The sequence below is a fragment of the Hypomesus nipponensis genome, chromosome 3, assembly GCF_054491055.1.
Source record: "Hypomesus nipponensis isolate SF chromosome 3, ASM5449105v1, whole genome shotgun sequence".
NCBI lineage: Eukaryota > Metazoa > Chordata > Actinopteri > Osmeriformes > Osmeridae > Hypomesus > Hypomesus nipponensis.
The window spans coordinates 17,468,548-17,483,424 of NC_140363.1; the positions used below are offsets into that span (position 1 = coordinate 17,468,548).

The 14,877-nt window shown below is 48.4% G+C and overlaps 1 protein-coding gene across 1 annotated transcript in view; it reads right to left on the minus strand.

Annotated features, from left to right (window-relative positions):
- The window catches only part of itpk1b (inositol-tetrakisphosphate 1-kinase b), a 30,452-nt gene extending 15,975 nt beyond the window's left edge, over positions 1–14,477 (minus strand). Inside the window, exons 1-3 of the mRNA XM_084681023.1 lie at positions 14,189–14,477; positions 13,404–13,585; positions 9,016–9,040 (exon numbers count right to left, since the gene is read on the minus strand). Of these exons, the coding sequence (XP_084537149.1) occupies positions 9,016–9,040; positions 13,404–13,498 (120 nt within the window). The 5' untranslated portion in view covers positions 13,499–13,585; positions 14,189–14,477. The remainder of the gene's footprint in view (positions 1–9,015; positions 9,041–13,403; positions 13,586–14,188) is intronic.
- Between the last annotated feature and the right edge of the window lie 400 nt (positions 14,478–14,877).

The following is a 14,877-nucleotide window of genomic DNA, read 5'->3' on the forward strand; positions in this document are numbered from 1 at the left end:
CAAAGTAAATTAGTAAAAAAAAAAAAAAAAAAAATGAAAAGATGCCTATCCATATTTTTCTAGGCCTACCCAAAAATATGTTTCTGGCTCCGCCCCTGATTGGGTATCTGTGGCTGCTGGTGCCCAGTTCTCCTGTCTGGGCTGATGCTAGGGGGGGCCACAGTGAGACAGACACACACGCACACAGTTATAAATGGAGACAAGCTTCGGCACAATAGCGACTCTTCTTGCTAGAGTACATGACAAGAAGCCTCCATTGTGATGAGGGCTGAATGGATCCACTGTGATGTGTGTGTGTGTGTTTGTGTGAGAGAGTACATTCATAAGTGTGTTCGATTCTTCTCACAGTTTGTGATTCAGACAGTGTTTGGGCCTGTGTGTGTGTCTGTGAGTGTGTGTGTGTGTCTGTGCGTGTGTGTGTCTGTGAGTGTGTGTGTGTGTGTCTGTGCGTGTGTGTGTCTGTGAGTGTGTGTGTGTGTGTGTGTCTGTGAGTGTGTGTGTGTGTCTGTGAGTGTGTGTGTGTGTGTCTGTGCGTGTGTGTGTCTGTGAGTGTGTGTGTGTGTGTCTGTGAGTGTGTGTGTGTGTCTGTGCGTGTCTGTGAGTGTGTGTGTGTGTCTGTGCGTGTCTGTGAGTGTGTGTGCCCCTCAGCAGGCTGGTCTCCAGCTGAGCATTCAGGCATTTCTTAATTGTAGAAAGGCCGTCTGACAGTCGGGGGCTATTCTGAGACGCAGAAATCAGCACAAAAAAAAGCTAAAAACAACAAGCTAGACTGAGGCCAGCGTTGTCTAACAGCATAATAGCAGGGACCAATCAGCAGCAAGCACACTTCTTCCTCATCTCCAAGCACAGAATGACATTACCACAGAGCTTATTAGGGAACATCATCATGCTACACGATATGCAGGGCTTTTTAAATCAAACTTAGATTACTTTGACAAGACCAATAAAGCAGAATTAGTCCTGGCTTACTACAGCGACACAGGTATGATGAAATAGGGTCTTGGGAAGCAGGAAGGTGTAATGAGAATCATTAGTCTGGACGACCAACATTCATTCGCCGTATTAGACAGGGTATGATCTCCAGTAAATGCTGCTTTTCAAAGCGCTAATAAGAGTTAGCCATGTTCAGGCTACATAGTCCTTGTATTCTCGTTAAAAGCACACACACCTTGACCCCCAGCGCACACACCTTGACCCCCAGCGCACACACCTTGACCCCCAGCGCACACACCTTGACCCCCAGCGCACACACCTTGACCCCCAGCGCACACACCTTGACCAATCAGTTTACGCTGATTTTAGAACAGGTAAGGGGAGTTGTTAGGCACGACGCGAAGCGGAGGGTTGAAGGTGCGGTACGGTAAGTGCAGGTCTGGGTAATAATTGAGAGATGTGATGTAATAGGTGACCTATTCCTCTACTGTACACTTGGTCTTTCCCTGCCAAAGGCATTTCCAACTACTGTAGATGGAAGTTCACGAGTGAATAAGACTTGATGCATGGCCGGAAGAAAAAGTTGATTGTTGCCTTTTTAACCAATATCTCTCATCTGTGTCGGAGGCGGTTAACCGTCCAGTCAATATTTGCTATGGTGGTTAGGATGAGATCTGGATCTCTTGGAACTATGTCAGACAGATATGCACAAGAGGTATGCTGGTCTTTCCCAAACACGGCAAAGCTTGGGTGTTCCTGTCAAAACAGGGCTGGGTTTAGGAGCTCATTATCTGCTGTAATTACTTGGATTCTTCTTCCTTTGTGTGTCCCCTCTGCCAGTCTCTTTGTTTCCCTCTCTCCCCCCAGCCTCTCTCCCCGCAGCCTCTCTCCCCGCAGCCTCTCTCCCCGCAGCCTCTGACTCACAGCCTCTCTCCCGCAGCCTCTCTCCCCCCAGCCTCTCTCCCCGCAGCCTCTGACTCACAGCCTCTCTCCCCCAGCCTCTCTCCCCGCAGCCTCTCTCCCCGCAGCCTCTGACTCACAGCCTCTCTCCCGCAGCCTCTCTCCCCCCAGCCTCTCTCCCCGCAGCCTCTCTCCCCCCAGCCTCTCTCCCCCAGCCTCTCTCCCCGCAGCCTCTCTCCCTGCAGCCTCTGACTCACAGCCTCTCTCCCCGCAGCCTCTCTCCCCGCAGCCTCTCTCCCCGCAGCCTCTCTCCCCGCAGCCTCTCTCCCCGCAGCCTCTCTCCCCGCAGCCTCTCTCCCCGCAACCTCTCTTCCCGCAGCCTCTCTTCCCGCAGCCTCTCTCCCTGCAGCCTCTGACTCACAGCCTCTCTCCCCGCAGCCTCTCTCCCCGCAGCCTCTGACTCACAGCCTCTCCTCCAGCTCTTGTTCTGCCCCTTTCATCTCCAGTCGCTCATAGCTCCAGTTGCCTTTAAGAGGCGTTGAGTTTAACAGGGTTGAATAACGTTGTAAAATGCCCTGTGAGCTAGCATGTCCTGCTGTCGTGGCTGTCACACCCCATACAGTAGACACTGACACACACACAGACCCACACACGCACACACAGAAGGGATGACCTCATAAGCACACAGCTAAAAGAGTAGCACTACTGGGTTGCGAAGGTAAGATGACACACATAGCGACCTTAACACAGTCAACGCACTTGGGAATGCCCCCCTGACAAGCAGGCAGTCATACACCAGCAGTCAGGAGTGGGAGGGCTCTGGTTCTCTGTCTCTCCATCTCAGTGTCTGAGGCTGTGACTGGAGATGTGGAGCTGGGGCTAAGGTTAGAGCTAGTGGCTAGGTCTGGAGCTAGGGGCTAGGACTAGAGCTAGTGGCTAGGACTAGAGCCAGGACTAGGTCTGGAGCTAGGGGCTAGGACTAGAGCTAGTGGCTAGGACTAGAGCTAGTGGCTAGGACTAGAGCCAGGACTAGGTCTAGGGTTAGGACTAGAGCTAGGGGCTGAGGCTAGGACTAGGTCTGGAGCTAAGGGCTGAGGCTAAATCTGTGGGGCAGTGAACATTTGACTGAGCACCACTGAGGCGTGGCTCTTAATCTCCTGCTTATACAACACAGAGGACCACAGCCTGGCCTCCCAGCTCAACACCAGCCTGCAGAGTCAACACACTAGGAGGACCTCATCACGCCTGCCCTGGCCTGGCCTGCCCTGTCACAGCACACAACCCGCAACGAGGGCAACTCTGCCCCAGCGTTAACACACACCTGAGTGGGTCCACAACTGGCTTGTCGTTGACGCTACGCTTGGATGCTATAAGTAGAAAGGCCTGGGTAGCTAGATAGACGCCCTATGTAATTTAAGCGCAAAATTATTAGTTATGAGCTTGCTTATGCTTAACGCAAGTACATTTGTCTGCAAGTGCAGTAAGAAAATGTCACCTCATAGGATTTCTTAAAATAATGTGTCTTATAGTCCAATATATATATATGTATATATATTTATATATATATATTTTTTTTTAAAGAAAATTAAAAATAAAATAAAAAAATAATAGATTTTAAATCTAAAAAAAACATTATCACACTCAGTTAGATGTAGAGTTTGTGCATTATAGTTCTGGATCTGGGGCTACAGGCTGGAGTCTGGACTAGAGCTGGGGCTGGGGCCAGGACTAGAGCTGGGGCTGGGGCCAGGACTAGAGCTGGGGCTGGGGCCAGGACTAGAGCTGGGGCTGGGGCCAGGACTAGAGCTGGGGCTGGGGCCAGGACTAGAGCTGGGGCTGGGGCCAGGACTAGAGCTGGGGCTGGGGCCAGGACTAGAGCTGGGGCTGGGGCCAGGACTAGAGCTGGGGCTGGGGCCAGGACTTGGGGCGAGTGACGTCTTTCGAGGTCCCCGTGGGAAGCGCTAGTGGTGGGGCTAGAGAGCCCCAGTGACAGGCATCCCAGTGACCCCCCCCGGGAGATCCTCGTGAGCCGATTCTGATCACCCAACAACGTGCTCACAGTCCCTACAGTCTCACCACCAAAGTTCCATCTCAGACCTTAAAAAACAAAAACACACAAAGACACAAAAAGCCGTCCAAGAAACATGTGGAAAACAGAACCAGCGCTGGGTTCCTTTGAGACGTGTCATCGTTGTAGATGCTCCGTGAAACACCGTGAACTACATCAGCCCTGCAGCCTCACCTGGCGTGCCCCCCCCCTCCCAGGCCTCCCCCAGCAGGCTGTCCAGACACAGACAGCGAGTGCAGACAGACTTGTGATGAATGATTCATACAGGATGCATCCTGGCAACTGACACCCGGCCTGACCGGCACATACAGGGGCACCAGGAGGAGAAAGCAAACAGGCAGAACAGCCTGACTCCCACCATCTGGATTTGAGAGCCAAGTTGGGATCTAATTAAGCCAGCTCCTCAGTCTCCTCCCTGGAGCCTGCGGGGTATTTAGACTCAGAGCTGCTCCCCTCGGTACGTCGACACTGGGAGAACTGGCTCCAGGGTAGCTGCATCGCACGGCCGATCACAACAGAGCGTCTCTAACCCAGACAGGGCTTTGAGAGGCTGGATACACGTCTGTGTTCGGGAGGTAAGAGTTTTCTGCAGCCGTGGAGTGAGGAGGGGGGGGATGAGCGAGGGTGGAGTGAGGGGGGGGGGATGAGCAGGAGAGTGGAGCGAGGAGGGGGGGGATCAACAGGAGGGTGGAGCGAGGATGACAGCTGCTGAAACTATGCCCCAGTGACCACCTCACAAGCCTGGGAGGGAGGGAGGAATGAAGAAAGAGAGAGCAAAGAGAGGGAGAGAGTGGGGGGGAGGAAGAGAGAGAGAGAGGTATGTTGTGCTGCTCCCTCATCTGAGAGTCTGTTGCTACCTCCTCTCACGCTAACCACCACACAACCTCTCCTCCTAGTCAGCCCCTGGGGAGGGCTGATGGAAGGGTAGGGCAGGGTCATATCAACTCAGACAGACAGACAGACAGACAGAAAGACAGAGAAGAATCTTCCCAGCATAGATACTGTAGATTTAATCTCTCTCACAAAGCACAATCAGAACATTGTAATTAGATTCCCCACAATAGTTTTTTTTAAATGAAGATAAAATTGTGAGCAACTGGACTAAAGCCATCAGGAGCTGGTAAAGAGGGGACACCTAGGAGATGGAACACAGTAAACTCATCCTCTATGAACTGATGTCATACAATGTTCAGGTTTTTTGCTTATTAAATATGGATAAGACAAGCTACCTTTCTCATTATTCATGAATCGTATCGGTAAACAAAGGGTCTTAAATGTGCATTTTGTATCACAAAGACTGGTGCCTTCTAATAATACTAATTACTAAATAAAAAGATTACAATTCTACATGGAAATGTAGACCTTTATGCCTTTGGAAAATGTGCAAATGTAGCCGGTGTGAATCGGTGAAACTCACTCCTCAAGTATGTAACAGGCCACCCGCATCATTGAATAGCTTTTCTTTGGCGTAGCTAGTAGTGGTGGCGCTTGGGAAGTCAGAGATGGCGTGTTCGATTCTCGGTAAAAGATAAACACCGTCCGGAAAACTCTGACGGAACTTGCAGGACCACGTTTGTTACATACCCGTCACACAGAATGTTTTATGTATATACACACACACACAGCTATTTATATATATTTAAGTCGTGGAAAGTTTTAGAACTGAGTCTTTAAATATACTTTGCCGTGAGGACAGTAACTGCAATAATCATGATAGGAAACCTTGAAGTCTGTAAGCTTGGAAGTCTGTCTTGAATAAAGTTTCCATTCAACATCCAAAGAGTATTCAATAAGATGGCAGAGCCGCCCTTGGCAAGCCAGCCTTCTGGAGAAGCTGCAGGGTAAACATAGAGCCCTGGACCTGAACTCTGTGACCTTCAACAGAACCAATCAGTGGGAGAGATATAGTAACAACCAGGAAATGAACTTTAAATTCCCCAGCACTCAGCATATGATAAAGCCTGTAACTCAATAACTTTCCCTGAACAGCAGCAAGTTATGGCCATTTTCCTTGATGGGCTCCACTTCCTGGGAGAGAACACTGGCTTCCCCCAACCAGACGGATGGGCTAATGTCATCAGCGCCGGGGTACAGACTGGCTGATGTATGGAGGTCTGGGCCGTGCTCACAACCACAAGCCTGTGGTAAAGGAGGTCGATATCAATGAGCTTAAAGAAGATGCTTGGAAGGAGAAAATAAGCATGATGGCAGAGAGTGAATGCACAGAAGAGAACAAAATAAATTACGGATCAAGACTCTGATGAAGGAATTCGAAAGAGAACCTGCCCAGCCAGAGTATTCTCAACCTTGTATTTATGAAGGGCATTTTCCCACACTAAAACTGGAAATATGAAAAGTTCCCCAAGGGACGCTTGAATTAGCATAGGTCTCTTAAGACTGGGTGATGTCAGAATAACAGGCAAGGCCTTTGGAGGATTCAAACCTTTGGCCCTCGCGTCCTAAACACTGGACATTACTGAAAATTGGCCAGAGGGTACAGTTCATTTGACCCACGCAAGAAGTTAATGTTTACGAAATCTCAATTCATTCATTATTTTTCTCGTCATTTATTTTCTACATAATAGGCGGCATGTGACGCCTGAAAGGTTCAGCAGATTTTTATGGGTTTTGGAAAAGACAGAAACAGCGCTCTGACAAAATTGATTATGGGGGGGTTGGGATTATTATTTTTATTTTTTCATTTTGCTGAGAGTCAAAAAAAACAACATCCTCTTCTCATTTCCACATCTCTGATATGACCAGCTGATAGCGGAGCATTTTCACCAACAAGGCATCTTTCTCAGGAAACAGCACTGTGCTGTTATCTGCAAGGCTGTCTTGTTAGCAGATGTGTGGCAAGTTAGTGAAGGCTGAGTGTCTGAAGTCTATCTGGGGCAGACAGGACATGTGTGTAGACTTAACCTTGTTGAGATCTAGCCTTCTACCTTGCATTTAAAACCTAGTGAGACCCAGTTGTAGAGGAAAAGTGACCACTGTCCTATAGAAGAACCCCTTTCTGTGTTTTTATTTTCATGTTTATGACATATCCTTTTGTGCATTTTTGTAAAACTTACTATTGGACAGTTTGTAAGGGAAGTGTGACAGGAAAGGCAAGGACAGAGTGAGGGGAAGACATGCAGCACAGGGCGCAGGCCGGATTCGAACCCAGGACGCTACGGTGGGGGCCTCAGCCTACGTGGTAACCCCCCCACCCTCGACATTTCCCTTCTCCCTCAACCCTGGTCGCTCCATTTCCTCTCCTTTGGACGCGGCATGTCTCTCCTTCATTGAAAAGAGGGCTTGACAGCTTTATACATGGACTTACATAACCACTCCAGGGGCATGATAATAGCTGGCATTGTCTGCCCAGTGGGGTGGTGGTGCCACAGGGGCAACTGCATGGCACTGGGCTCACCTTCCAGCCCAGCTTCCCGAGGCAGCACATTCAAAACAAACACTGCAGGTGTCCTTCTGTATTGTAGCCTCTCAATTGACACTGACACGCCAGCCTACCCTCCACCCCCACCCAAAAATGCTCAGGAGGCTGTGGCCTGTGTGTGTGTGTTTGTGTGTGTGTGTGTGTGTGTGTGGGGAGGACAAGGCTGGGAACAGGGTGTGGGGTGCCAATCGGAAGGCCGAGTGTGTCCTTAGAAACAAAGCTCTCCTCACTCTGGGGCTAGTCCGAGGATCTGGGTGTGTGTGTGTGTGTGTGTGTGTTGGAGGTATCTCCAGGAGAAAAGAAAAAAAAAAGGCATTTGAAAGAGCACAAAAGAGCATAGAAAAAGAGCTCTGAAGGAGAAGCAGTGAAAGGGTAACTTTTTTTGAAGCCCACAATTTCCTCTTCCTCCACATAAAACACTGTGCTTACGCTGGTTTTCACGCACACGGTGTGATGTATAAAAATGTACTTGACATGAGAATGTGGGGGCCCTCACGGAAACTTTTGAAGAGACGTGAGAATGTGCGGGCCGTCCGCAAAGTCTTGTCTGGCTCTGTAACATGGCAAATTCTAACTGAAAAGCGCTGTAAACTGAATTTACTGTCTACGTCTATGACGGTGATTAACGAACGACAAAATCACTCAGGAAATGCATGTCACGCTGACCTTATAGCTGCCACGCTGTTACGATGCGTCACCACTTGGACCCGGCGTAAGACCGGTTTTATGCATGTGAATATTTCTGTGCGTAGGTACTTTTTAAGTTTGGGCCGTGCACCATCTTCTGGTATGAAAGCTGCGCAATCTTTTATACATGAGGCCCCAGTCATTAGGCGAGATTTAGGACGTGGCCCCTGGTCGCCTTGATGTGGCTGCCCACTACTGCTGGGAGGACAGTCAGCTGAGAAGACAGTCAGCTGGGAGGACAGACAGCTGGGAGGACAGACAGCTGGGAGGACAGACAGCTGGGAGGACAGACGGCAGAGGGAAACTGGGGGACACTTCTGCATGTGTGTGACTACTACATGACAAATAAATGTTTCTTCTTCAGATTCCACAGAAAGCCTGTGATTGGTGGTGCTTACATACATGCAGCGGCCTGTGATTGGTGGTGCTTACAGACATACAGGGGCCTGTGATTGGTGGTGCTTACAGACATACAGGGGCCTGTGATTGGTGGTGCTTACAGACATACAGGGGCCTGTGATTGGTGGTGCTTACAGACATACAGGGGCCTGTGATTGGTGGTGCTTACAGACATACAGGGGCCTGTGATTGGTGGTGCTTACAGACATACAGGGGCCTGGCATGTCTCTCTGTGAGTAAGCCATTTAGCGGGTACAGAGGACATATGTTCCCCACTCAATACCTTGGAGTTTACAGTAGAATATCTGTGAAATATCTGGGAATAGGGAGAGTCAACAAAGCCTGACCTCTATATAGACTGAGCCTCTCTTTCGGCCTGGAGATAAATATGGAGGGGGGGGGGGGGATGCAGAGCTGGTCCAGTCTGACTGGATGAATGGAGAGAGGAAGGGGAGGCCAAGGAACAGGGATTATCATCCATCACATTTTAACATCTTGTTCTTCCGCTGGAACAAAAATCTTTTTCTTAGTTTTTTCCCCCCAAAATAAAACTTTGAATGAGTGTGTTTAAATCATAGGATTGACTCACCTGGACCACCTCAATCCCCCTTTTCCTGAAAGAGAGAATAGAGACAAGAACAATGAAAATGCATCCATTCTCTGGAAAACCACAGCTTAATGAATGCTAAAAACTAGATGCGCCAAGGCCAAACTGTCAGTAGTGAAACCAAAATGGCTGCCGCTCTTAAGAGGAATTTGACATACAGTACATTCACAAAGGTCATGTCAGTTTGAAAGGGCAGGTCGGTGGATAGCTGGCAAGGACAACATAGATAGACCGTTTTTCCATTTAGCCAATGAGTGTCTGTGTGTACACTGATTTGAATTCATGTTGTTCCATCTTTCTCACAGCGCACTATACTACCCCACCTTGGGAATTTTTGCGACAGCGAGCATTCAAGAACGGCATTCGAGAAAAGAGAATTCAGTAATGGCAGACCAAACTTACATTTACATTGAGTCATTTAGCAGACGCTCTTATCCAGGGCGACTTACAGTAAGTACAGGGACATTCCCCCCCGAGGCAAGTAGGGTGAAGTGCCTTGCCCAAGGACACAACATCATTAGGCACAGCCGGGAATTGATCTGGCAACCTTCAGATTACTAGCCCGATTCCCTAACCGCTCAGCCACCTGATTCCCCAAACTTACCCTGTGAGAGACTCTGCCAAACTGATATTTGAGGAATGTCTTACTTTTCAAAAGACAGCGCATTAGATTTTCTTTTCTTTTTTTGCATAGGGTTAAAAAAAAAAAGAGAGAGAGAAAAAAAAAAGGGGTTGCTTGGCAACCAGCAGCCCACTACAAGAGCCCAGTCCTCTGTGGCATTTGTGTAGGAGATTTCCAGCTGCTCTAACGTAGTAAAAACCACAATGCTCCCAAGCTAGCGCCGTCAACAGATAATGGACCCGGCCATCTCATAGCTTCCTCGGTTTGGGTTCAAGAACCACAAACAAAAGTATCCAAAACAAAAGGAGCTCGGAGCTGAATCCTAAGACATCACGGTACAGCTGCTGTACTCAACACTTTGGCTACGAAGCGCTTAAAACAACAGATATATGTAGGTCACAGGCCATTTCAGTTGGGTAAAAAACAGATTGGGCTGACAAGGTTGAAAGACTGAATGAGCAGGGCTGTATTTTGGAGGTGTGCCTCTCCTCTGCTCCGGGAAACTCTCTAGGCAGAGTTCTGGGCCTGGGAAGCCATGTCTCAACCTGCCAGGGCCTGGATAGACCCAGCCAGGATCACATAGTCCTCCTTCCACAAAGCTTGCAGAAGCCTGTGCCAAAACACCAACTGGAATGGAGATGGCATGTTTTACAGAGTTGAGGATTGCAGATGTGACAGACCCCCCCCCCCCCCCGATCTCCTATAGTCTCTCTGGATGTCAGGGTGTTGAAGGGCCTCTCGCCCTGTCTAAATCTACTATTCAGGAGAGGTTGTATAACAGGGGGATTGGAAACTGATACACTGGTGGCCCTTTGTTTAATTTATGCAAGGACTAACACAGAACATGAACCGCCAGCCCTGAGACACAGTCCTAAAACAACATAACATCTTTTCATTGACTTTCACAGAAACAAAAAGGGAACCGCCCCAGCAAGCCCTAGCCCCGTGGCTGCAAGGCCACAGTCCCATGGTAACAGCACTGCAGCCATTCACTGCATTACAACAATGTGGATATTTAATACCGCAGCTGGCCCGTTTCATGTGCTGTGAATAGGGCCTTTGGTTTCACCCCAGCTCAGATATGGAGATTGTCTCCTGCTCTCGTATCGTGGCAGTCCCCACACGGTGCAGCAGAGAGGCGGGTGAGGCAGAGAGGCGGGTGAGGCAGAGAGGCGGGTGAGGCAGAGAGGCGGGTGAGGCAGAGAGGCGGGTGAGGCAGAGAGACAGGTGAGTCAGAGAGACAGGTGAGTCAGAGAGACAGGTGAGTCAGAGAGACAGGTGAGGCAGAGAGACAGGTGAGTCAGAGAGACAGGTGAGGCAGAGAGGCAGGTGAGGCAAAGATGCAGGTGAGGCAGGTGAGGCAAATGCCGGTGAGGCAGAGGGTTATGCAGTATCCAGACACACCTAGATACAAGGCGTTACTAAACAACACACTGTGCCGTCTTAACGATGGCCGGGAACCAGGTGGAGAGATCGGGAGGAGAGTGTGTGTGTGAAGTAGCTTTGCTGTGTGGGTGTGTGTGTCCTAGCCGTGCCAGTCAGGAGGAAGTAACAACAGCTCTGTTGAGTCCACAACACCCACATACAGGGGGTCCAGACAGACATCGTGTTCCCCAAGAGGGTAAACAAGTCTTCTAGATCCCAAAGTGGGGCAGTGCTGTGCCATGCCATGAATAGGGACACACAAACACACACGTACACACACACTTACACACACACTTACGTACGTACACACGCACCAGCTGTGCAGGACAGAGTCGACTCCATACTGGGCCACTCCAGGGGGCAGAGCACAGCAGTTCAGCTCGTCAAACAGTGCCACAAAGACTCTCAAGAGGGTTAATAATCTAGCCTCCGATGTTTAATATCCAACTACCAATGCCGTGAGGTAGTGTGAGCAGTGAGCTTATCTTGTTAATGTCAAAACCCACGAAATGTAGAACTGCTCTGCAGTTCATGGGCTCAAGCAAGGAGCCAGCGATTAATGTGTAACACTAGTTCTGGAGAGCCAAGTTTATAATACCGATGTCACAACAGAAGTGGCGCAGAGATGCCTCAGTACTCTCAGGGAGTCAGATGGCTGAGCGGTTAGGGAATCGGGCTAGTAATCAGAAGGTCGCCGGTTCGATTCCCGACCGTGTCAAATGACGTGAAGGATGATGAAGGATGTGTCCTTGGACAAAGCACTTCACCCTATTTGCCTCAGGGGGGAATGTCCCTGTACTTACTGTAAGTGGCTCTGGATAACAGCGTCTGCTAAATGACTAAATGTAATGTAAATGTACTCTACAGCTACGTGGTTCCCAGTGATGGCAGGTCCAACACAACAACAAGGTTTGTGAAGCTCTTCATATACGAGAGATATCGGTGACTTGGCTGTTTCTCCCCCTCCTTGTTCGTTATTAGTTACTCTCTTCCTCTTGATCTTTTGTTTGAGCGGTACAGTGGAAGGGAATTTGGGGAAATCGATCTGAGAAAAGAAGAAGTGAGCGAGGGATGACAGAACGACCAAGCTGTAGAGCGCTGGGATGAAAGCAGGAAGGTCGAACAGCAGACAGAACACCAGAGACAAAACACTCCCTTATGATCCCTGTATGAGGCCCTGTGTGAGACAAACAACAATATGTCCCACACAGTAAGCTTCATCCATACACACACACACACACAGGACAACACAAATAACCCTTGCCTTTCCCCACCCTGGCTATATCCCACTGGGCAGCTCTGCGAGTGGGAAGCAATTTGGTTGGAGAGTTATGAAGAGATTAAAAATGTTGTGTGGATTACATGGTAATCTGCACTGGCTCAATCAGGTTGCTTTGTGAGTCAACAACCCCATTGGCAAGGTGAAAATCCCTGACCAGTGGTGACAATCCCCCCATCATCTGGAACAAGCCAAACGGAAAACAATAATACCCCGTCCAGACAGAGCCTCAGCGAAGAGAGAGTGACTATTATCTCACATTTATCACAACAACAACCTATTTCTGCCGCTGTCATCTGGGACTGTCAGTGTTGACCTTTTTTCGTTCTAGATGATTCCGATGGGATTGAGAGGATCGCACGAGCCGGTTGGTTAACAGCACCGTACAGCCCACTATGGCTTTGTTGATACAAGATACATCAGTCAGCAGGGCTCTCACGCAGCCTGTCTGCTAAGGAAACCCTAAGCAATCTCTGGCCCACTTTACCAGACATTATATAATCATCTACGCTACAGAAGAGAGATACAGAAACGCACAAAGGAACGCACAAAATAAGACAGGACATTGTCTACTTCGCATTGCTAACACACAAACACAACTCCAGTTGCTCAGTTTCACATCAAGTGAACACCAACGTTAGCTAAGAAGCACCTAATGCTGCAGAACACACACTGCCCACACACACACACCTACTGCACCCCTCTCAAATGCTTATATTCTGTTGCATCACATCAAGACATCCCAGTCCAATTAACTTCTCTCCAAAGCCAGCTTTCAATATCACAGAGACAAGAGATCCGAAGTCTAGAAACTCAGTGGATTTAACTACGTCCAAAATACACTATCATGAGATGAGAGCACTTCGCAACTACCTCTACGATTGTAATAATGTCGACTCAAAACTGTTGTTGAATTCAACAAACGCGTATTTCAACTGTGTTAGTTGTGATGTCGGTCATTCCATTTTGGCTGATGACTTGGGGTGAGCAGAGCCACATTAAATTGTTCGATTTTGAGCTGTTGTGTAGTGGAATTTCACTCACCTGCACATGTCTGCGAACGCCTGAAAATTCAGCTTCTTAGTCTTTTTCTCGCTGAGCCAATAGCCCACTCTCTTGCCTTTCATAAACGTCTGCATCTCCACGTCTCTTGTGCTCTCAATCCAGATGTGACTGTGGATTCAACCTGGACTCGGGCGAAAACAGGAAACCGTTGTCTCACTCTCCTAGCAGAGGGAGGGATCAAAAGCAAAGTCCCAAACAGTTAGCCAACTGCTGTACTGCCTTTGATATACTGTATATTTGAAGTATATTTCGATTGCCTCGCTTAACAGTCAGCACACTGTGAAACTGTAAGTACACAAACTACACAAGCAGTTTCTATATGACGAGACAAGTTGCTGAACCGGTGGGAACCCCTTAAATTGCTGTCCGTGAACGCAGTCAGCACACCTTCAGCTTTCATATTGTAAAAATTATACCCCAGCCATCACAAATGTTCTGCCTGTCATACGACAGTCAGAGGAACACATATGTGTATAAAACAATCTTAGGCGATGATGATAAGCATTGTCAAGAGCAGTTAAGAGAAAAAACGTAAGAGCAAGCTTTCTGGTGGTGGCATGAGTTACCCACGGCAAGCAAGGGTTGCTCCCCAATACACATTAGGCTAGCTTTCTTGCTAGCTGGGAGCAGATGCGCCACAGACTAAAAACTGGCTTAAAAACGAAATTGAATAAATGTTTTATCCTTGTAACAGTCATTAATATATTGACAGCTGTACTGGTTAACGTCGTTAGTAAGCTAGCTGCATGGTTAGCTATATTTACCAGTTAACACATTTCCTTCTTGAATTTCGTTGTCCTCTTCAGGATAGCAACCAAGCTAGCTGACTTGATAGTTGTCCATTCGGCTAGCGGGTAATTATGTATTTGTCAGAAGTAACACAGTTGATGATTAAAACAGCTTCAATAGCGGTACCCAATTTTTCACGAACGCGCATTAACCTAACCTCCGATGTCTCGTGCTCATCAGAGAAGTAACCGTAGTGAGTGCATCCTACACCCACAACTGCACACCGTAGCACTGGCTAGCTTGTCACACTGAGTGACGATAGGAAGGCAGGGCACTAGTCATGAAAGAAGAGCGCACGTCAGCTTTTAGAGTAACAAGCTCACGAATTCCTCTAGATGGCAGCAATACAATCATTTTCATCGCGTGAAGTTATGTTTTTGGTCAACATGGAAGAAAAAGCAACAAAAAAAATTACAACACTATGTTTTAATAATTTACGAAATTTGCTTCCACCTTCTGTTCAGCAAAGATTGGGTCCAAAGAAGGCAGCTGGTGAATTAATGTCAATATGGAATGCACATGCGCCATCTTCTGGTAATTATCTGACAGTTGAGTGTTGTGTCAGTGAAAACTATGCTTTGAAGTCAATTTAGCATGGTAAGTACATCTTGGTACCCCTGCCGTTTGCAACACCCCTCTTACATGGGTGCCCAGCTCTCCTGGG